Raw genomic sequence first — 24,963 nt, 5'->3', positions numbered from 1 at the left:
AAGAAACTGTGGCAGATTTAAACCTAGGTATAAAGGTGAACATACTCTATGTGCTCTTATTGACCCTGCGGAACTGCACCAGATCCCGCAGGGCCCTGGTCTCATTAGAGAGAGAGTTCCGCCAGGCCAGGGCCGAAAAAGCCCTTGCTTTTAATTGAGGACTAAAAATTATGAGGACTAAAAATATTTCTGCCATTATGTGGTACTTCTTCAGTTTGATATTTACTTAGTCAACTGTTTTATTATTCCTGGAATTGACTGGGTGGAGAAACCAGATGTCCAACCTAAAGTAGGTTTTCTACACACATGAGCAATTTACCTTGCAGCATCCTGATAATAATGTATCCAAATCAGAGAACACAAATGAGCAATCATCAGCATAGCTCTGGATGATTCTGGGATATGATTAGTTTTGGAAATGTTCTGTCTTGCAACCATCTAACAGGGTGAACAATATATATATAATAATAATATATAAAGATGTCTGAAATTGTGTAATAATAACTCAGCATCTTTAATCTAGATTTTTGCATTTGTGATTTTGGTGGAAAAGTGCTCTTTAATCTAGTATTTTGCTATTATGATTTTAGTGAAAAAGTGCTAAATAATACAACTGTGATATCTGTATATGTGGGAAGACTACGGCCTCCAAAGTCTTGGCAAACATTTTAATTGTCATTTTCCATTGGAATGTACACTCCATCTAAAGAATGTCAGTCACATTGCTGTGAAAGATACAGCTCTTTGGAAGCTGTCATTCATGTCTTCTGTAAGTGAAGAAGATTTTCAGAATTGCTGTCCCTGTATTTATCAAATGCAGATACAGGAAACTTGAATTAAACACAGACTTGACTGATCACACAATTCATTTTTAGTGTTTGCTATGCTTGCATTTTAAAGACCCACAAATAATTGTTGATGTTCAGTCCAGAATGCTGTTTCCTTGAGCTAAATTATCTACAGTTTCCACAAGAATTGTAACAGACTTAATGGAAAAAAACTTGAAAATTGTATTCAAAATCAATTATGACCATTGACAGTGTAGCAAAATACCACTTGACTGCAGTTGTTGGGTTATATTACCATTCTCAAGATTCATTTTCTAAGGGGGAAATCCATGAAAATATGTCATTGAAAACAAGCAGGCTCCATTTTATTGGTTAGTGAATTGCCTCTTAACCCTCTTATTCTTCTGCATTTTTTGCTGCTCCAGATTTTGTTACATATGCAGAATTTAAAACAATCATAGCCTTCGTAGATAGGCTTTTGCACTAAGTATATCTTGTTTGTAATATTCATTGAGGTATTTTCGCTTTCTCAGATTATTATTATGGGATCACTTCCCAAAGATTATACACACGGAGTACAACTCATGTGAACGCAGTGATATTATATGTATGGTAATTTTGTTTGCCCTGACCTGGATAGCCCAGGATAGTCTGATTTCGTCAGATCTTTGAAGCTAAGCAAGGTCGGCCATGGTTAGTATTTTAATGGGACACCACTAAGGAATACCAGGGTCAGTACACAGAGTCAGGCAACAGCAAACCACCTCTGAAAGTCTCTTGCCTTGAAAACCCTACAGGGTTGCCATAAGTCAGCTGTGACTTGATGGCAAAAAAAAAGTTTAGGATTTCAAACTCGTTCTTAATAGCAGTATCTAGCTGTATCTGAAGAAGTGATATGTGACTCACGAAAGCTCATACCTTGCCAGAAATTTTGTTAGTCTTTAAGGTACTTACTGGATTCTCGCTCATTCTTAATAAGTTGGTCTTCTGTAATTAACTTCCTTTTCTATCAGTCCATGGTTTTGCCAAAAACTAACCAATTTTCCAGTCCTCTGTTTGCCATCACTGCAAGTCACTAAGCATGTATGAAGTGTCTTATACCAATAATGTGTTGAGGACTGAACCTGGCAACTTCGGCAGACAAAAGAGGTGCTGCACTACTAGGGCACGTTCCTAAGAAAACTGTGGGCTGCCAGCTGCAGAATACAAAGAATAGGAACAGCCCTTTGGATCCTGGCCTTTCAGTTTGTTGCTCTAATCTTGTTCACCAAACAGACAACACCCTTGCTATCATGTGCTGTTTATCCCATGAGCCACCTACAAACTTTTCATGACTCCAGAGCTATCTTGAAAAGCCATGAGCTTAAGCACTTCCACTATTGCCAGTGAATATCCCCCCCCCCAAGTGCTGAGGAATGTATGCAAAACTAAAAGTATGTGTAGATTTATCAGATAATAGGTTATGGTGCATAGCAGGGAGGATGATGGATGTGAATGAGTGAAGACTGAAAGGTACAGAATTTACAGTTCTTATTTATATACTTGCCTGGAATTTAAAAAAACACCACACCAATTATTCCATTCTACCAGAGGTTGAAAATAGTGCTGCTATTCCAACTGAAGAGAAGAAATAACTCTTTGAGGATTTCTTTCTTTATTTAAAATGTTTGCATCCCACCTTTCTATCTAATTAAGGCCCACAGGGAGCCTTAATTAAAATACATTAAAAGTCAACTTTTTAAGTGTGTGTGTATATATCTATATATATCTAAATAGAGATGGATGGATGGATGCATGGATAGATATTAGGAACAAACAAGAAGACTTCTTAAGGTATAATGCTTACCTCATCCATTTAGTTCATGTGCTGCATATCCTGGGCCTCAATAGCTGGTGAAATATGGATGTTGCTGTGCGGGAGGCTGAAACTCAGACAGGACCATAATGGTTGTAGCCAGGGGGATGGAAGGCCAGAATCAGTAACCAACGAACTGTAGCCATCTCTCTTGCTTATCTGTTGATACCAGCAGATGTGCTTAAACAGGTTGAATCCTAGAGCCCAGAAGTTCTTCGTTATTTACTTCATCTACAACCTGCCTTTCTTGCTGGGAATCAAGACAGATTATAGAATAAGGGTCAGAAGTTCCTTAAGGCTGTCAAGTATGTACATTCTTTTTCATCTCCCGCAGTTTGTGAGATTCACAAAATTGTTTGTTTAGTCAGAAATATTATGAAGTTTATGATGTGCACATCTGCATTACAATTGGTTGTTTTCCTTGTACATATATTCTGATAGCTGAGAAAAATCAAATTTATGCTGGGCCCTGCTGTCATGCCCTGCTGTATTGAAGTGTCATGCATTGTTTTAAATGATGTCGCAAAACAAGGCAATCATCCTTTTGCTTATTACAGTTTCTATTCAACATAATTAATTTCTAGTAAGTTAACAAGAAAAAACTCTAATGAATCACAGAATCTTTAGCTTATTCTTCATAATTACTTTTCTTTGACAGTTAATACCCCTAAATCTAATTGCACAATATTAATCGTAACATAAATAATTAGTCATACTATAATGCAAAGCAGATTTGTTCTTCACCTCCTTCATAAACTTGTATGTCAAAAACTATTTATAAAATTATGCTAGCCAAATACATTTTTCTTAATAGTTTCTTCTTTTTAATTAGAACAACCATATTCTTTAGTCCATGTGCCACATTACTTTCCATACAGCCACTTTAGAATGGTTATGTAAAATGTGTTACTTTGAAATATCTTATTTGTTTAGTAATCTTAAATCTAGTGGATAACATTTGCAAGATAAACCATTTAAATGTTTCAGGCAAGATTACAGTATTTGAAAAACAAGAACGATAAAACCATCTTCTCAAATTGAAATTATTCTGTGGCCTACTTAACAACTTTGAACACCAAAAGCCAGCAAAGACATGTTCTGATTGTGCTTCTGAGAAATTGTGGTTTGGCCATTGCAGGGCAGCAATGGAGAATTTGTTCTTTTGCATAGATTTTATGGAGAAATTGAATAATTAAGAGAGCATTCTCTAAACAACAGCTGGAGAATCAGTAAAATGGACTCCAGTGACCACCTCTTCCCAGGAAGCTAAAGTTTTCTGCACCACACAAAGAAAATACAATTTCTAAGTCTCATTATATAACACTTAAACCAGAAAAAAGGGTCTTGACCTTTTTAAGTAGGATGGTGTTCCTGAAATGTAGATAGTATCAAAAGATACTAATAAAACAATTAATTGCCACTTTAGCTCCTGGACTGTAATATTTCTGTGTGGACTCAACCTATCCCGGTGAACTGTATAATGGACGACTATGATCATTATGAGTTGGCATGTCCTTTAGCACAATGTTTCTGATAGGTACACTATAGATTTTTCTCACATCCTCTGGGCTGTTGGGAATTGCAGGTACAGACTGTACTTTGTACTTAGGATTTTGGATGCACCCGTTTGTGGTACTTTTTTTTTCTGCTGAGCAAGGAGAGATCGTGATCCCTCCTTGTCTGAGTAAATTTGTGTTGCTGTTTGCACATGTGGACCAAGACTGCATGGAAGTTAGCACAGCCTGCTGTGAGCCCGTATGTAACAGGCACATCTGTTCGCAGTTAGGCATTCTGGTTTGTCACTTGGCATAGGCTGAAGCGCTTACTAGCAAGTCAGTCCACTGACAAAAAGTCTTGGTTCTGGTGCCTGAGACACCAAGCCAGAGAGAGCCCTTCCTCCCAAGCAGCAGTTCATGTCATTCAGCTTCTAGCCGTGTCAGTCGTAGTCCTAATTTAACACAAACAGCCAGCCACTTTAGGGGAGCATTTTTCCTTTAGGGGTAAAATTACTAGACCAATTCTGAAGGCTGACAGCTGCCCCAGCCCATCACTTTAAGCAATAGGCTGGTGTTCTTGCTTGAAAGTAGATCTCCAGATCCTGCTTATGAGGAAAGATTCCATCCTGTCATGCCTCTCACACCTGTGTTAGTTCAGCCTTTCTTCTTTATCTTTTAAAAAAGCAACTCGGTAGGGGTTAGCAGCCCTTTGCCCCCTGAGAGGATCACTTGCATTGCTCAGGAATATCTTGTAAGGGATTTTTGTCTGCACTTTCTTGGATATGGAGAAAAGTTAGACAAAAGCTTGCAGTTTCTCTACCATTAACTTGCTCTCTGTGAGACTTTTTTTTGGGGGAAAAAGGTTGACACATTCCTTTTTTGGATAGTTGAAATGTTATTTGAAAGGATTTGGTGTACTCAGTCATGCGGGCATTTTGAGTGTAAACATAACTCTCTAATAACTGTTATATTCTTGCAGAATTTTTACCCATCTTTAAAATTATGATAATTCTTAAATGTAGGAATGAGCCATAGTTTACAAAATGCTACAAACTGTAATTATTGACAAAAATGTTGCTTCTTAATAGGTAATTTTTTTTCATCTTTCAGTTTTGTCATACTCTATGGAAGATTGTCATACCAGTCTTAAATATTTGCATATCAAAGCCTGGACTACTGCCATTTTCTTTAGCTAGAATGTTGGAGAAACTCACCTGGATGCTTCATTCAACATATTCAACTATTGCAAGTCATATAAAGCCCTGAGCTAAGCCTTTGCAAGCTTCCCATTTATTTGCCTTGCAGAAGGGATTCTGGTGAGGCTGTGTTGTCCACATAAGGCATGATCAAGTATTCGTGTATAGTTATATTGCTGTCCCTTTGGATAATTTTTCCAGAAGTTAGAATCTGATAGTCAGGTACCTCTGTGGCAGAAAGCTGAGCAAATAAGCTCTTAGTGCTGAGTAGTTTTCATATGAGAGACTTTGAGCACATTCCTGAGGGGGGGAGTTATTTAGAGGTGACCCCGCACCAGAGTAAGTGCCCACTTTTCACAGTATAAGAGGCACGTACGCTCACGCAGGGGGCGTTCTCGTTGGTGCCTGGGCACTATGGAGCTGTGCAGGGCTCCCTCATCGGCGCAACCTCTCTGGGACCTAAATCCCAGAAGAGAATGGCGTTGCATTCCCAGGGGTGGAGCTGACTTAAGTCAGCTTCTTAACCCCTTCCAGCCTGGTAACACCCCTTACTGTTGTGGTGGGGCTATGGCACCATTTTTGGTGTCAAAGCCCCGCTGTTCTCAGTGGAAGCATTTTCCCCATTTTTACCTTTCTTTATTTAAAAAAGGGCTTTTTTGTTCTCCACGGCGTCCAGGAAGCCTCTGAGGAGGCGGCATGGCTGCTCTACTCCTGTCTGCTGTAGATCCACCCCCCTACCCCCAGGAATGGGCTGCCCGTTCTTAACATTAATGTGGAGGTGATGGCTACCATGGATATGGATATTACTGTTCTGTGGGTGCAGTCGAGATAATTTCTTTTGATGCTGTAGGAAATTAAGCATGGTTCATTTCCTTGGATTATACCCTATATGGTCATCTTCTGTTCCTAAAGATGACTTTTTCCCATCTAAATTTGTTGTAGTGTTGCGGCTATCAAAGTAGGCAGATATCAGAGAAAACGTCTGTTCTTCCCCACCCCGCTTAATCTTGATGTATTCTTGGAACCAGTTGTGTATATGCACATATACACAAACAAATATATCAGCTGCTATAAACATATCTGTGCCTAATTAATCATAAAATAAATATAGCTTTTTAAAAAGATATGGCAGGTTGTGTAAAACTGGAAAAAACACCCCACAATTTCCGATTCCCCTTCTGATACTGTTGTGCTTATATCCTGAATTCATATTGGCATAATTGCTGTGCGAGGAAAATAGCTGGAAAAATATTCTCATGATCATTACTTCCAATTTTTTTAACTGCCACTGAAATTAAAGAGAATTTATATTCCTGTCTATTAAAAGTTACACTTTCACTCTTATTAAAATTACTATTTTATTATAAGGATAGCTCATTTATAGAAACTAGTTGTGAAGTACAAGGAAATCATTTTTTAGAGTCAATTTTATTGTACCTTTGGGCTGACTGGGTCTGGTTCATGATGTTAACACCTAGTTTCATAGTACATTAATACTAAGTACTAATAATCTAAAGCATAATTGTTGGAATAGTAACAAAACAGGCAGAGAAAAGATAATGATGGGTGTGTTCAACCCTGAAATATTGCAATGCCATCATAAAGCATGAGGTCTGTCTGAGGATTCTTTGCAAGAGAATCTCTGACAAGCTTTATTGCCTTGCCCTGTTCTAATTCTTATATAGCTGGAAAGATTTTACGGATCATGGACATAGATCTAGTTCAAACAGTGTGATTTTTGGCACAAGAGTGCAAAATGTACTTGAGCGACAAGTGTAATGTCCAGTGATCCTCCCTGCTCATGACAGCAGGTTTTGATCCACGTTAACTAACATTTAGATTGCTTTGGTATTTTTCTGTTGAAACTCCGCATGAATGTCATTTCTGTTGCGCAAAATATACGCCGAATGCTGAAAATACACACTTTGGTGGCTGAGTAGTATTGATGGAGTTGGCACAGTGATGATATTTCCATGCTCTTGCCACCTGGTAAGTTTTAGCCATTGTTTGTTTTTGTCTCTCTCTCTTAAGCCACTGTTTGAACAGCTCCCAGTACTAGCCAGCGGGCAATTTTAAATTTGTATGGTTTTAATTGGATTAAATGTAAATGAAGAATGATTATGGATTGTCTTACCTAGGACTTCTTTCTCCCTTCCCCTGTGTAGAGATAGCACAGTGTTTGAGGTCATTGTTCTCTGCTTTATTGCAGCCCTGAAGGGTTTGAGTGGGGTGGTGATGGTTCTCTCCATTGATTCTTCTTACATAAACATGTGCATAATGTAATTGATTTCTCTGTGTATCATGTTTTGTGAAATGTGATTTTCATCAAAAACAACAGCAACAACAAACCCAGGCCAAAAAAAACACAAAAAAACAAAATAAAATTTGCAGGAAATTTTGACCCAAGGACCCTAAAATACAGTAGAACTATATAGCCCAACACAGGCAAATCAATATTTAACAGATCTCAGAAGTGTGTGCTAGCATGTGTAATTCACCCAAGCATAGACTGCAATGTGTAGTTGACAGAGAAATGTATTTTTAATTTCATCTATCTCTTTATTTCTAGTCTGCTGCTGAACAGGCCAAAGCTAGATTACAGCTGGTTCTTGAAGCTGCTGGTAAGTAAAGAGACGCCAGGAAGGAAAAGGAAGAGATTATGGGTTGTATTGTCTTCTTTTTTATAATGGAGGAATTGTGGTGGAACAACCGGACACCAGAGTGAAATGAAGGCATTTTTATAGAATGCCCTCTATTACGATGTACTTTTATGTTAGTTTTCTTCCAGAAATGATGACAGGCTGGTCTTTTCAGGCAGGTATTTTGCAAATGACTAACCTGGTTTCATTATGGTGAGGAAAAGAGTGGTAACTGTATTAGTTCTTTGTTTTTAATTGCCTTTTATCTGCTGCTCAGGCCTTTATAAGCCTCTGAGTGACTGTGGTTGGTGGGAAAAGTGGTATAGCAATATTTAAATAAATCAGTTTTAGAGCAATCCTGAAGAGGGGTTAAATGGCCTTAGGAGCCAGTGTGACCCCTCTGTAGTGTTAGTACTACTTGTGCCAGCTAAATGGGCACTAACGCCAGTGCAAGGCCACTTATGCGGTGTAGGGGAGCTGCTAAGTATTGCAACGCATGGGTGTCAGTGCAGCGGCCATGGCAGCATTTCTCCGGCACAAGGGCTCGCGTTGGCGCCAAAGGGGCATTCCCGGGGCAGGGCCAGCTCCCTTAGCCCTTTCACCCCAGGAAATGCCCCCTTTTGCCATAGCAAATTTGCCCTTGCAAAAACTGTTCAGATGCTCTACCACTGAGTCACAATTGCGCATAGAGCAGTTTCACGGGGTTTGGGGAAAATTACATTTCCGGCTTTCCCTGGCCTCGCTGCAACTACCCCACCCTTAGGATTGTGCTGCCTGCTTCTGCTTACTTCTGCCCCTCCATACCTTAGTGTATTTTGTTTGTACTGGTTTCCCAACTTAGAGCATTGACTTTTTGAGCAGAGGGGCAGTGATTCAAGGATGCCGGGGTATAAGGAAAAGGCGAAGAAAGGTCCACCACAGTGCATAGTTCTGCTTGCAGCTTATAGAATGCAGCCCTATGTTGTTCTGATGCCTGTCATGAAAGCAATATAACTGGTAGCTGTACTGCATTTTAAGTGTAGAAATTGAAGTCAGTGCAGGTATAGTCACTGTTTGATCATCTTCATGTGGTTCTGGTAGTTTATAGTTACACGTTAGTATTAACTAGTTTACAGTAGAATGCTGGAGAGCTTCAGGGTCTTAATATGAACATCTTAATATAAGAAGAACAACAAAGTAAAAATTCTGATAATTCATATTCTAGTATCCTCCTCTATCCTGTGGAATTCATATGCGTGCTTTAGTGTTTTTATAAACAGTGTTTTATTTAATGTGTGTTTTAGCATTTATCCAAATTATGATTTAGTTTTATGTATTCAGATATATCTTTTTATACGTGTCTTGTGATGAAATATGCAAATATACACTTTTAAAGGTATTTTGAAAGCTTTTGTTTAAAGCAAAACCTTTCTGTTACTATAGCCTGCAGATATTCACATTTTCCAGTGTAGCATCTTATGTCATAGTTTCAAATGTATGCATTGTTCTTCCTTTCTTTTAATATGTATTTGAAGCATATAATTATAAAGTAGATGTGACAGGGTAGACCTTGAAAAGCACAATTTGTTTATACTGCTCTGAGCTGTCACACCTCATTTTTTAATTTAACACTGAGAAAATGTATTGAAGGTACTCTGAGTTTTATGTCAGTGTGATCAGAAGCCTGTACATTTTAAAGCATATTGAGGTTTTTATGACACTTTTTAATTTTAAAAAAACCCTTAAACTTAGAGTTAAACCTAGAGGTCCAGATTGCTCATCAATGAATTATGGGATTGGAAAATACATTAGTTATTCATAAAATTTGAAATCCTGTTTCGTTTAAATGTTGAAAAGGAAAGGCACATACACTGCATATGGATTACTGTTGTACAATTAAAAGTGGTGTGTAGCAATGGCAAATCACACACACAGACATGAACACACATGAAGCTGCCTTATACTGAATCAGACCCTTGGTCCATCAGAGTCAGTATTGTCTACTCAGACTGGCAGCGGCTCTCCAGGGTCTCAGGCAGAGGTCTTTCACATCACCTACTTGCCTAGTCCCTTTAACTGGAGATGCCGGGGATTGAACCTGGGACCTTCTGCATGCCAAACAGATGCTCTACCACTGAGCCACAGTGGCAAACCATAGGATTAGATCCCATCTGAATTCTGTGCACAGGAGCACTAATTATCTGCCTCCCAATGCAGCTGTAAATGCCCCCTGAAATGCTGCTGTTGTGGATGAGGATCCTCAGGAGTAACATATGCAGGGAGTTGTATGGCTGGCACAGCAGATGGGGAATCGAAGAAAGTTGCTTCTCCCATTGTGTGTGGGGATCTTTTCCACAGGAGCCAACCTACAATGTACAGTTACATATGAAGTGGCAAACTGTGGTTTGCTTTGGTACTCCAGGACAGGATTCTAAAAATAGAACAAACCACTTTTGGAATTCTGGTTGTTGTTGGGGGGCGGGGGGGGGGGGGAATTGCAAAGCCTTGTATTCTGGTTTGGTGCAACAGTGGGCAGGGGTTTGCTGCAAACCTGTGTATCAGGTAAGAGGGCAGCAGGGATCACAGTAATGAGCTTCTAGGTTTTTCAAGACTTATTCACGTGGTGGCAATCTATGGTTTGTGTGTCTGAATCAAACTCATATATGTTTCGTAATAGCTTTGGAAATATGGGCTTTGGATGATATTCTTTATAAATCATATTCTATGAGAAATGAAGGCTTTTTTGTACTTCTAGTCTGTTAAATCAAAACATTGCTCTCGCTCTCTCTCTCTCTCTCTCTCTCTCTCTCTCTGTGTGTGTGTGTGTGTGTGTGTGTGTGTGAGTTTGTGTGTATATATATGTAATACCTTCATTATTTAATGCAAGTTTTCTTTCTTTAGCATTTTAACACTGAGGTATTGTAATTGCATTAGTAAACTGGAAGTCTAGAGTATAATTTCTGTTCCTATTTTACATTGGGTTTTTTACTTTGCTCAGCAAAAAAAACAAAACAAAACTCAGTGTCAGAGAGCAGTTCAGCTTGTTTTTCAAAGCCCAGGCCCATTTTTGTAGGCTTCGTTTTGAAAGCGTTCTTACGTAGACGTTCTGAGTGTCTTTCAAAACACTGCATGTTCCTGGTGTATTTATTACGTTCACGGTGCTTTCAGGTAATCTTTTAAAATGTTTCAGAGTTACTTAATTAGCTATTATAAAATTTGCATAAAATATTCTTTTAAAGAACCTAGACTGCTAATCCGTGCTTTGAGTAACACAGGCCTAGTTTATATTGCTTGAACGTTGGTCATAGCTTTCATGTTAATGACAGACTGTAGATACGTTTACACAGTTAGAGCAATCACTAAAGCCACTTAAGTACTTTTAATGAGTTGTTTAAGGAAACTAATTTTGCGCTCGTAAAAACTGCCACTCAGCCAGGATTATTACTATCAGCTATAAATTTATATTTGAGTTATTTTTATTTACTTGTCCCTCTCAGTAGTTAGAAGAAAGCCATTTTTGGCATAGTCTAAAAATATCGCAGCAACGTGCCATGCTTGAGCAGATGTTAAGCAGGCAGTAGCTGAATGTTAATTTTGAGAGGGTGGTATGTTTAAGCCTATCTGAACTATGTTGCATGTGGGCTTTCCAGGCTTAGTTACAATGCTGTGTCTCTCGGGAGAATTTTAAAGCTAAACCGCTTTCTTTTTGTCACTCTATATGGACTCTCTCAAGTCAGTATAAAGCAGATCATCCCTAGGCTAAAGCTCTTCAGCTTTTGTTATTGGGCTCTGTAGACCTGTAATTAGGCCTCCTGGCAAGCCTTGCAGTCCAGTTAATGGTCATATGGAGTTTCTCTGAGGCAGACTGGCTTTGTATAAACCCTTCATTGGAATATGTTTATGGGTCACTTCCTACCAGGACCATGTTTTGTCCTGGTGCCCTGTGGGCCGACAAGGAACAGGTTCCCTTGACCATGGACAGCTCAGTTTGCTACTCACAATCTCCCCGGCTAATCCCAAGTGTAAACAGAGGATTTGGTATTGCTTCTGTCACTTACAGTTGCCAAACCACTTGGGTGTCTGTGATTTCTTTCACAGAATTCATTATTGAATGACAGAGAACCATAAAAGGTTTCATGCCTGCTTGTACGTTAAATGTATCCTGCTTCTCCAAACACTTTCAAGGGGGGAAAATCAGGGTATTGCATAGTTGATAAGTAATATTGATACTTTATTAAATTGGAAGTAGTTACATATTTTGGTTCATCCATGTCTTAACTGAATTTCTGAAATCTGCTTTAAAAAAAACTTAAATAGATGTGAATGCTAGTGAATAATTAATGTCTACTATTCATACAAAGACATAGCTAAAATCTGCTGCACTGGTAAGTTTCTCTTTTTCTGCTTATAAAGACAATTACAAAAGTTGATTGATGTGTGTGTTCAAAGGTCCTGAGTTGAAATGGTTTTCTGATCTGTGCGTGGAATCTGCATTTCAAATCTGTTTCTAAAAGAGCATGCAAAATACTGTATTTTAAAGACAGAATTGTTGATAGTTTAAAGCAGACTTCAGAACAGAGATGTTAATATGACATTACCAATATGTGGTAGAAAACTGACAGAGGAATAATGAACATTTTGTGTTTAATGGAGCTGTTTGACAGTTAATCTGGATGTTTAGCTGTTTAACTCATTATCTTGTGATTATGCGGCCAGTTTGTTCCTGTTAATTCTTTATCACAATTTTTTTTCAAAAAAAGTCCTAAACTGAGTTTGATAGAAAAATGCAAATATATTAGTGTTAGCTGCTACAAATATATCGGGACACTTCTTGTGTGATTGTATCCATTCTTTCATGTAATATTTCTTAGGAGTGAAATATCTCTATTTGTTCAGTCTTATTTAATAAGTGGTCTGCAATCTGTGGTTCCAAAATGGTCCATGACAGATGTGGTTGGGAGGACCACATACGTAGACTGTATGATTTTAGTCTGGTGGAACTAATAGGATCACTCATTACTTTATAGATTTCTTGCTTATTTTTTTTCCTTGAATGAAAACGGCCTAGTTAAATAGGGTGGCCTTTTTCTTCCAGTTTTCAGTGCCTATGCAAAGCTACTTGTAGGGCAGGTGGCACTGAACAGGAAAACAGCACATGTTGGAAACGGATGATATTTAAATAAGAATGCGGTGGAATGGTTTAGATTTTTATTAAAACGTTATGATTTTGAGGTTTCCTGTATTTACCTTTTGTGATACAACTTTCATTTTAGGTTAAGGTAAATTGAAGTGGTCATCCGACATGCATGTGTAGGAGCTGTAATAACATAATACACTGTTTGGGAAACAACAGGCATGACATTGGCCAGAGCCCAAAGGACCACATATATACACTAGGTCTTTTGAGGGGTTCATCCCCTGCATTCCCTCTATACCCCCAAAATCCTCCTGAAAAGCTGCTTCTGAATTCCCAGAAATCTCCTAGAACATATTTTACTCATCTTAGCCCCTAATGTTATATGTGTACTATCACTGGATGATAGAAAAATTGATTATAGAAATGTTTAAAATATGTCTGTATTGCCTGAAACTAGTATCAGTAATTTCAAACAAGAATTCACAATTGAATATCCCTGGGCCAAATAATGCCCCTGGAACACTATATTCATCTTCCTAATTACCAACATAGAGGTAAAAGAGGTGTACGGAAGACCAGCATTTGAGCAGCAAGACTTGACAACAGGGCATTTGGGTGATGGGCACTTTAAAGGTTTCTGGCACCTCCCACTCCCTTCTCAAAGGGTAAAACCTAACAGCAAACAAAACTATTTGCTGACCAGTGCTTGTGAACTGGTGCCCACCATTTATCATAGGAGGGATATATCTGGAGTAAGGGCTTGTATGTTATACTTTTAAAAGTTTGCGCCGGGTGACACATCTGGGAAAGAGGCTAAACCTGCTCCGTCTCCCTGTGTCGCAGGGACAAACTAGACATTACGGTGTTCACCTGTCTGATCCTTGGATACTGCCACCATTTTAGAGCTGTACTCCGGCCGAAGAGGAGGTGGTGGTGGTGGTAGAGGTTTTTATATGCCAACTTCCTCTATCGCTTAAGGAAGAATCAAACCGGCTTACAATCACCTTTCCCTCCCCACAACAGACACCCTGTGAGGAAGGTGAGGCTCAGAGAGCTGTAAGAGGACTGTGACTAGCCCAAGGTCACCCAGCTGGCTTTATGTGTAGAAGTGGGGAAACCAACCTGGTTCACCAGATTAGCGTCCGCCACTCGTGGAGGAGCGGGGATTCAAACCCAGTTCTCCAGATTAGAATCCACCGCTCCAAACCACTGCTCTTAACCACTACACTATGCTGGTTCCCCTACATCACGCTGGCATGCTGTGAGGGCTTTATTCTGATTGGGCCTGCAGTGCAGTCAGACCAGGCATTCCCCCCTTTCAAGTGCCCAAACATTACTATGTCACGCAATGTGTAATTAATTTTTGGAATATGTTACCATGAGATGTAAGATAGCTTTAAAAAGGTTAGGCAAATTAATGAAGGATAGAGTTATCAGTGGCTGTTAACTTTAATGGCTGAATAGAACCTCCATGTTCAGAGGTAGAATACCTTTAAATACCAGTTCCTGGGGACATTAGAACAGGAGAGAACTGCTATGTTTATGCCCAATTCTGTAGTTCTGTGTGCAGTTCTGGAGGTCCCACTTCAAGAAGGATGTGGACAGAATGGAGTGGGTGCAGAGGAGAGCAATGAGGATGATCAGGAGCCTGGAGACCAAGCCCTATGAGGAAAGGCTGAGGGAGTTTGGAATGTTCCGTCTGGAGAAGAAGAGGTTGAGGGGGGACATGATTGCTCTCTTTAAGTATTTGAAGGGCTGTCACTTAGAGGAGAGCAGGGAGCTGTTCCTGTTGGCAGCAGAAGATAGGACTCGCAATAATGGGTTTAAATTGCAGGCGGAAAGGTACCGGCTGGATATTAGGAAAAATCTTTTTACAGTAAGCGTTGTTCGACAGTGGAATCAGCTACCTAGGAAGTGGTGAGCTCCCCCTCCCTGGCAGTCTTTAAGCAGAATCTACACAATCACTTGTCAGGGATGCTCTAGGCTGATCCTGCATTGAGCAGGGGGTCAGACTAGATGGCCTGTATGGACCCTTCCAACTCTATGATTCTAAGAGTTCACAGCTTTCCTGGAGGAATCTGGCTAGCCACTTTGGGAAGCAGAAGGATAGAGTAGATCAGCCATTGGTCTGATCCAGTGGGACTTTTGTGGCTTGCATGAAGACTTTTGCCACCTGACTTAAAGTTATACTCGATCTTGGTACTATACTTAAAAATCAAAATAATGAAACAATAAGTTCTGTGATAAGCTGAATAGCAGTTGAACTGAGAGAAGAATGCTAGATAATGTACATGTTCCAAACCAGAAATACTGGACTAAATTTTCTGCTAATGGAGGGCACTTCAGTCTACGGAACAGAACTCTCCTGTCTCCTCTCTTCTGCTGCAGCCAGTTGATCTCCTGGGTGATAGCATACGGGTCTGCCTAAAAACTCCTGGACTGGACCTGGCAACCCGATATGCAAGCGCACTACCACTTTCCAGCCGCGCGCCTGCCCGAAACGCTACTGGGCGGTTGCGGCGCGGCTCATTTGAAAGCTGACACAGCCGCTCTCGCCAGCCCGGGCAACCCGCCGCTAGGAACCAGATGCAAAGGGCAGTCTCCAGTGAACCTGAGAGGAGCCATGTTCCTGCAAACCTCTGTTCCAGCAGCAGCCATTCCGTGGAGAGCTGACAGCCGCGTACTCAATGCAAACTGCTCCCCCTCCCAACTTCCTCCGTTGCTCAATGGGTCGTTAGCAGCGACCCTGATATCAAGATGAGTCATTCCCCCCAGTCCAGCTGCAGCGATCCCTGGACGTTTGCATAGATCGCTCCCATTGTTCCTGAATGTAAATCACATCAGCAGAGAGATTCCAAACCATCCCTGGTTGCGAAAGCCATTGGAATTATAATAGATTTCTAAATTCTCACTACTCCGCCCCGGCAGCCATAGATTAATCCTTTTGGTCACCTTTTGTCACCTGGGAACCTGGGAGGGGTAAAACCCCTCTTCCCGCCCCCAGAAAAACAGTATAACTGGGGTGCCCCATGCCCATTCAAGTCACCTTAGGTCTTTCCTGGCACCTTAGCCGTTACTCTGTTGGTTTGGTCTGCGCAGCCTTACCACGCTCCCTCCCGCCTTGCTGGTGAAGTCTACGGGAACCCCCCCCCCCCATCTCGGTCTTCCTTTTCAATCTGTTTGTAGCCTACATGAGATTGGACAAGACCTCGTCTAGATACGGTAAATATTTAATCAACGAACTCCTGCCACATTGGCCAATGTCTCTGTACTCCTCTCTATAATTTACTAGTCTCTCTGTATGTTTGTGTTGCACCATTTGAATGCTTGAAGACATAAACACTGTTTAATTTGGAACTCCTAGTCTCTGTCTTTATTCAAACGTCTCATTAAACGGATTCTGTTATAGTTGAGTGTGATACCGCTATAAAAATACATAGTTACCGATTGCTCAGCTAATTTCCCCATATAAAGGAGCATTTCGGCTAACATGGGGGACAGGGGAATCTCAAAAGTGGCATGGACGGCAAACAGAAATGGCATGGAGGGCAGAGCGGCTTGCTGTCAGTGCAGCAAGCTGAAAAATAAAGCAAAAAGTATTTTTGGAGAAAAATCCTGTGGAGTTCCCCACAGAGTTCCATGGGGCTGCACCATGATTTTGCAGGCATATCTCGATGTCTGCAGAATGCCTTCTTTTCAGCCCGAAAGGGGTTAAGGAGCTGCCTCCCCAGGGAACGCCCCCCTGGATGGTGGCGCAAGTACTCATGCTGAACATACGCCACCGGGAAGTCAGCGCAGACACATGAGCCCTTCTGCGCTGTGCCCCGAGGCCGGTATAAGTCGCCCTGCGCTGGCATCCATGCCAGTTTACACAGTGCAAGCAGCACGTACACTGGCATAGGGGTCACGCTGATTCCTGTGTGGTTCTTCCCCCCCCCCCTTCAGCATAGCACGGTAAATGTTTCTCATTTTGTTTATATATCCTGAAAATAAATATAAGTAAAATAGAATTTTAAAATGCATCTCATCAAATTTGAAAATTTGATTTACGATATTTGATTTACAAAATTTGATTTACAAAGTTGATTACAATAGCTCAGTCTATACCGTTGCCTCAGCCATCATGCCACTAGTAGGCATGTGGGCTGCAACAGGTAAAAGACAGAAGGTGCTGTATGCTTACGATACTTAGTCACAATATCGTTTCACCATAAGCACATTTTAAGTCTTGTCTAAAAACACAGGCTCACCACAAAGAAGTCCGAACTGACTTACAGTATGATGTTCTGGTACTCCAGCTGCTCTGTACTGAAGATAGGGTGGCCAGCATAATTAAAGTGCAGCATTCAGAAGCAAAATATTACCTAAGCTATTCTGTTTGGATTCAGTGTTAAGAAGGTACAGAGTTTTTATTTTGCTAATATTAAAGGTTGTTCGTGCTTGGAAAGCCTATTATGTTGTTGTTGTTGTTGTTGTTATCTTATTTTATTATTTTCTAACAGACTTTTTACTGACTCCAGAATTGTTCTAGCGGTAATTTTCCATAGTAGCATCAAATGAAAGTGTCTCATGCTTATATTATAACTAGTAGGATTTTGCTAATGTTGTAGCATATGGTATACATGATTCTGATGCAAATATGTGCTAATTATGTGCAGCTGAATATCTTGCATGCTTGCCATTGATCTTAAGTCAAAGACAAATTTGCGGTTACCTTAAGTTATTTATATCTGTTTGTTTTTTAGCAAACTTTGCTGAGAAAATTAATTATACGGCTTTTTGGCTGCTGAGCTAATACACAGCAGTAGGGATGGTGTTCATTTTAAAAAAAAGGGAATTGCTGCTACTACTCTTTATGGAAAAAGTCTTCACTTAAAATGGAAATTTAATATAATCTGTTTCAAAAGCTCTCTGTAATTTCTGTATGGTAGTTCAAGGTTATACAACTCCGTTTTTTTTAGAAGTACATCCCAGTTAATTCAGTTGGTCTACTCGCATGTAAGGGCTTCAATATCAGAATGTGCTCTCCTAAATCATGCAGTGACAACTTCTTTTTAAACCCCTGGATGCTTATCACCTTCAGTTTTGATATTCCCAGGAAGTGATTGTGAAAATGTTTGGCTATAGTTTTATAGTGTATGTCTAGAAAGGGATTTTAAAATGCTCAGTCTGTTTCGCAGCATCCTCTTTCTCATGAGTATGCATTATATTTATAAATATTATCTCTTTCTTTTGAGTGTGAAAGGGGTTACATTCTCTGTGTTTAAATCTATAGGACAGTTAGAACAAAAGAAAATAGTTCTGGGCTTAGCTTTTCAAAGATTTTGAACAAGAATGCAAAACAGCAGAGATTTTATTTTAATTTCTCCCTTTTCTATGAAAATAACCCAACTAATATTTTCCCCAGCAGTTCCCTCCCTGCACTCCCCCAAACCTTGTATTTTTCTACTGGAATTGAAAACACCTGTAATAGAACACATATTTTCTCATGTAATATTTATTATTGAGAATACTATCATGGCTATTTAGGTAAGGTTTTAATATAGAGAACCCCAATGTCAAGACATTATTTTTATAATCCTAATCCACTGAAATCCACTTAAAATTGCCCATGTGATATTGTTATAAATAGCTCTCTCCCTACCTTTCTCATTGTGCAAAATGTTTCTTTCTTTGGTTTCTGTCAGTGTGGAGACAAATCACATGGCAGATTATTGATGCAAACTATTGTCAGTCTTGATTGCATGTTCCTTGTGCTGAGTTCCAGAGACAGGTTTGGGTGTCTTGGTGTATTGTCTTCCTGGCTCACCAGTTGATGCCCTGTCTGAGCTAGTGGAGGTTGTCTCTGCTTTGGTGTTGGAGACTCCCAGGCTTATTGTGTTGGGATGCTTCAACATTCACCCAGAGGATTCCTTGTGTGACAATGCCCAGGGCTTCATGGCTGCCATGAGTCTATCCCAGGTAGTTTTGGGCCCAACATATAATAAAGGTAATAAACTGGATCTAATCTGTTTTTGTAACGGGACTGGACATACAACTTTGCCATGGCTGGGCCATTATCTCATGAAAGCACGCATTATCTCATGAAAGCATGGTTGTGGTAGAATCATGCTGGAAAGTTGTAAGGGCCATTACTGGGATTATTCAGTCCTATTTGATTGAAGGTCCCCCTCCCGACCTCAGAACGAGGCTTTTTATTTTTTGCCGCCTGATAAAGACAGGGTTGTGGCTGCCAATTAAAATTAAAATTACATAATTCCTGCTAGAAAGAAAAGGAGCAACCCTTCTTTTGCCAAGATATGAGGGGTTAGAGCAGGAGTCCCCTAACGTGGTGCCCACGGGCACCACGGCGTCCACCAGCACCTTTCTAGGAACCCACCAAGTGTTTTTAGAAGTTGGTGAGACTCTTGCCCAGTAGGGTTTCTTATTTGCCACTGAAGATCTGGTTGGCCAGTAGGTTAAAACAGGGGTCGGCAAACTAGTCAAAAGAGCCAAATATCAACAGTACAACGATTGAGATTTCTTTTGAGAGCCAAATTTCTTAAACTTAAACTATATAGGTAGGTACACTGTTTATTAACTTAATAAACTTTAATTAAAGTTTTAAGTCTTAATTAAACTATAGGTACACTGAATAAAACTTGATATCATACTTAATAATGATCTTATTTATTGATAAAAATTAAATTCTAAGAACCTGCCATTTCCCCCTCCCCATCCGGAGTCCTCGTCTGGAGTCCTGGTCTGCTATAAAAGCCTATTGGTAGACCTGGCCTCCAACTGAGTCCCATTGGGAGGCCAGGTCTACCCATTGGCTTTCTTGGCAGTACACCTGGCCTCCGGAAGCCCATAGAAGCCAATTGGTGGACCTAGCCTCTGAAGGGGGACTTTTTCCCCTCCTCAGAGTCCAGGTCTACCGCCAAGAGAGCCAGTGGGTAGACATGGCCTCTGAGGAGGGAAAAAAGTAAGTAAGGTATCCATAAAATTAAATCATGACAATGACTGACAAACACTTAATGTGAACAATGTGAGCAAACTTCTAGATTCACAGAAGCAGTAAACACATGAGAACATAAGAAAGGCCATGCTGGATCAGACCAAGGCCCTTCAAGTCCAGCAGTCTCTTCCCACAGTGGCCAACCAGGTGCCTCCAGGAAGCCCACCAGCAAGACCAGTGCAGCATCATTGTCCTGCCTGCGTTCCATAGCACCTGATATAATAGGCCTGCTCCTCTGATCCTGGAGAGAATAGGCATGCATCATGACTAGTATCCATTTTGATTGGTAGCCATGGATAGCCCTCTCCTCCATGAACAGGTCCACTCCCCTCTAAAAACCCTCCAAGTTAGCAGCCATCACCACTTCCTGGGGCAGGGAGTCCCACCATTTAACCACTCATTGTGTGAAGAAATACTTCCTTTTATCAGTTTTGAATCTCCCACCCTCCAGCTTCAGCAGACGACCCCGAGTTGTAGCATTATGTGTGTCCCGGGTCGGGGGCCCCACCCCACACCCCGGGGCTTTCCCGCCACCCTCCACTTACCAGACAAGCCCCTGCTCTGGCTCCAAAGTGTGCCTCTTCCCGGCTTACAGGGACCCACAGGCCCAGAAGACGAAGGGGGAACGGAGTCGGCGCCGCAGAAGACGGGGCGCCGTGGCCCAGCGCCGCTGCCGGGGACGTGCCACCAAAGGAAGCGCCCCGCCCAACAGCTGATAGGCGGGCGGGCCTGGGCCAGGAACTGCCCAGCCGCCTGCCCAGCAATCGCGCTACTAGACGGGAGGGGAGGCTTTAGCCTCCCAACCATTGAGGGCAAGGGGGACCCAGCCATTCTCCACGGCGGGGGGGGGGGGAGGGAGACAGCGCGCCCGCTCGCCTGCTCTCTCTCTCTCTTTCTCTCAGGCGCGCCGGCTCCACAGCCTGGTTGCCGGCACAAACGGGCACGAGAGCAGGGGCTCTGAACCAAGTTCGGAGAGCCGCACTCAAGGGGCCAAAGAGCCGCATGCGGCTGACGAGCCGCAGTTTGCTGACCCCTGGGTTAAAACAATGTTTCAGTGGCAGCAGCCACCACAATGTTAGTTTTATTACCTCTCTTTCCCAGTGTAATTTTTTTTAAAAATTACTCTTCTGCCCTCCACTTCGGCTTCCTCTGCATGCGTGGCTCCACCACCTACAGCAGCCATTTTGTGGTTTTGTCCACTACCCTGCTTCAGAATTCCAAATGTGCCCACAGACTCAGAAAGGTTGGGGATCCCTGGGTTAGAGGAACAGCTCAAGCAAGCTTTGAAGTTCTCTTCCCTCCTTGTCCATGCCATAATTTGCAGCAGAGCAACGTTTTTATTTTGGAGCTTGTACTGAGCTCGAGATGTAATAATGACAAACGTGCCCCGAGTAGGTACAGAGTGAATTTCTTTCTGTTAGCTGAATAGCTTAAGGAGTATTGGAGGGTGGAGAAGAAAGACTGGGCAATTTTCCCTACCAGATTTCTGGTTATCAGTTAGCAGTTTTACTGCTGTTGTGTTACGGCAAGGAAGGAAAACTATTGCCATCTGTCTCCCTGTTTCTGGAAAGCAGTCCTCCAGCCCCACACCTGCCAATGCCAAGTTTCCAGCCACGAGGATAAGTTGAAATACCTATTGGTCAACATTCTGCACTTGTCTACATTCTTGTAATGGAGGAATCTTTACATTACAAGTATCTGAAGAAGTGAGCTGTGTGGCTCATGAAAGCTCATACCCTGCCAGAAATTTTGTTAGCCTTTAAGGTGATACTGGACTCCTATTCTTTTCTACTGCAAGTAATATCTAGTTCACTTTTTAAAGGGAAGGAAATAGATGAGGTCTGAAGATTGTAACTCTGAAGTTTTTGTATTGCACTTAAATGTTTCTCTAAAAATCAGAAACCTCACTTAATTCATATTCTTCACCTTGTAATCTCCATACCTTGCATAGACAAATTATTTAATAACAGATGTTGTTACTCATGAGAGAGAAGTGGTGTCTCCAAGTTCAGAGCGTGCCAAGAGAAACTTTCTTTCTTTGAAATTATGTAGGGTTTAACTATCCCTTTTCTGCTGAAAGCAAATGTTTAATCACATTGAGTGAAAGAACAGGAAGCAGGAAGTACAGAACATTATTTCCGTGCCTAATTTACTGGCTCGGTTGTGATGTTAATAGTCCACCGTGTGTTATTTGTACTTACTCCAAGATCCATTCATGTAGACAGAGCTGAAGTCGATGCATGGCAGGAGGACATGTTCAGCCAGACCAAGTTAAACTGGAAGACTTCAATATAGCTTTAAAGTAAATTGGTCTTTGCTGTTTCAGCCTAGATAGGAACTATATCCCGCTGTGGTTGGCATGAATAAGAATGCTCGTTTTGATTTGACAAGTGCCCAAACAAGGCAGTGAATTCATAGCAGGGCACGCAAGCATAGCCAGCCCCCCCAAAGTCTTCCAAGGCTTTGCCAACACAGAGAGTTGGCACAGACAAAAAGACAGCTCAGGAGTGAGGGGTGGGTGGGAACTGAAGGTTCAGAGCAGAGAAGGCAATAAGACACACGTAGTGGAACCTTTTCTTATATCTTCCTTTCTGTCTTTCTCACACCACCCTCCCCTCAAGAGATTCACCATTGCTACACCGGCAGAGGCACATGGCTTTTAGCTCATTCCTGCTGCCGTTTCTCCTGGTTCTTGAGCCCTGGAAGCAAAGGTTTGTGCGCTGCCACCACTTCAGTCAAACCAAGCCATCCCAGGCAGTGCACCGGATCATTACTGACCCATGGGGTGATGTCACATCCCGACGTTTACTAAGGCAGACTGTGTTTATGGGGTGGTTTGCCATTGCCTTCCCCAGTCATCTACGGTTTACCCCCAGCAAGCTGGGTACTCATTTTACCAACCTCGGAAGGATGGAAGGCTGAGTCAATCTTGAACCGGCTATCTGAAACCGACTTCTGTCGGGATCAAACTCAGATCATGAGCAGAGCTTGGACTGTAGTACTGCAGCTTACCACTCTGCGCCACAGGGCTCTTAGACGTGGGCCAGACAGACCCAAATGTGATTCATTTGCCCCTTTCAAATTTATACCCAGCTGACCCAAGCATTCAGGCCTCCCCCTTAAATGCCATGGGGGGGGGGGAACTCCATTGATGGCAGAGGAGACAAGTCATGGCCTGAGAAGCTGTGCTATAGCAGAGTGTGCCGACACACCTGGGTTGTTTGAGCCAGGAATGACTGGGGGGGGGGGGTCTTCCCCAGCTCAGACCCTCATGAGTAACAGTCAGCATTTTGCCTGGCCTATCTGTAATCTGCTTCCATTTGAATGTCTGTTTGCAGTGCTCTGGCACATTGGCCTCAGTTGTGAACCTCAAACAAGGCACTTTTTACGTGCTCGAAAATCGCATTTATAGCTTTATACCCCTATGCAGTTGTGCACCTATTCTGCGTTTAAGGATAGCGTTGTTTTTAATGCCTGCACTGTCTCAATTGTAAATCATCTCTACTAATTTCTCAGCTGAACAAGAGTGCATTTAACTTGGGTAATAAAATTATTGTGTTAACAGTTATTGAAGCAGTATTTATCACAACCTTATTAGATACAGAGAAATAAGTGTGCCATTTCCCCCCAAATAGTTTCATTTGCTGATATTTTCTTTGTTGACCCAAATGAATAAAATTAGAATAAACAATCTTGGAGTCATTTATAATCATGAGCTGATTAATGAAGTTTGGTTTCCTAGCCATTATTCATTCATGAACACCTGATATCTTTCCCATAAACAAATTGTGTTTGTCCAAATTAAGAAATTAAATGAAGCATTTGATGAGTTTATGATTGACCCTTCTAAGTTAGAGCCCATTAGTCAATGTCTTTATCATACACAACAGTTTGACTAATGTGCTGTCTAAGAAGCATGTGGATTTATTATGATTTCTGATTAATGCATGCTGCAAGCCAAATTACTAGATTGTAATAATTTTTGATTCTCATTTTAGCAGTCACTGAAGATTTTCATCTCTGATGAAATGTATTTGTGTCCCTTCAGATTTAGACTTGATTATGAGGTGTTGGCTGAATAAATCTTTTAAATATTGCGTTTTATATTTTGTGAAGGCATATTTCCCTAAAACTCTCTACTCAATGAATTTTTTTGCATTAAAATAGCATTCAAAATGCCCAAATATATTTAAAACAATATATAAACTGCTCTCTTAAATATATCCTGAAGCGCCTGTGACTTTCGTGCCTTCCTTGGCCCTTAATTGCTGTGAATGGGTAGCTTGTTGCAGCCTTTGTAGTTATTATGTGAATCACAATCATACTGTGTTGTGTCCCCTTGGTATATGTGCCATAGGGGATAAAGAAGAGGTGCTGTTATTGAGGTACTGGCGGGGAGAGGGATATGTGGTGGGAGAAGTACAACAGAGTGGGTTTCACTCTATTGTTGGTTCATGCATGGACACACGTCATAAGTAGAACTACAGCCATGAGCAGTATGGTTGCGGCACGTACCTAACAGATTGATGGGGACTCCTAGATGAGTTATTATAATATTAGACCATTTAACATGTATAGCGAGGGGAAAAAGTATTTGATCCCCTGCTAAATTTGCCCGTTTGCCCTCTGACGAAGAAATGACCAGTCCATAATTTTAATGGTAGGTTTATTGTATCTGTGAGAGACAGAATAACAACAGGAAAAACCCCAGAAACCCAGAAGACAAAAGTCAGAGATTGATGTGCATTATAATGAGTGAAATAAGTATTTGATCCCCTATCAACCGGTCAGGTTAGGGTTAGGGTTCTGCTGTTGACAGAAGCAATCAATCCATCAGATTCCAAACTAGCCACCATGACCAAAGAGCTGTCCAAGG

General features: G+C 41.2%; 1 protein-coding gene across 1 annotated transcript in view; it reads left to right on the top strand.

The window, feature by feature from the left end:
• Positions 1-24,963, top strand: part of RSRC1 (arginine and serine rich coiled-coil 1) — a 270,622-nt gene that overhangs the window by 139,302 nt on the left and 106,357 nt on the right. Inside the window, exon 6 of the mRNA XM_056849746.1 lies at positions 7,905-7,956. Coding sequence (XP_056705724.1) covers positions 7,905-7,956 — 52 coding nt within the window. The remainder of the gene's footprint in view (positions 1-7,904; positions 7,957-24,963) is intronic.

Source organism: Euleptes europaea, chromosome 5, assembly GCF_029931775.1.
Source record: "Euleptes europaea isolate rEulEur1 chromosome 5, rEulEur1.hap1, whole genome shotgun sequence".
Lineage (NCBI taxonomy): Eukaryota > Metazoa > Chordata > Lepidosauria > Squamata > Sphaerodactylidae > Euleptes > Euleptes europaea.
Note: the sequence above shows the minus strand (reverse complement) of the source record. Positions and strands in the feature narration are given on the sequence as shown.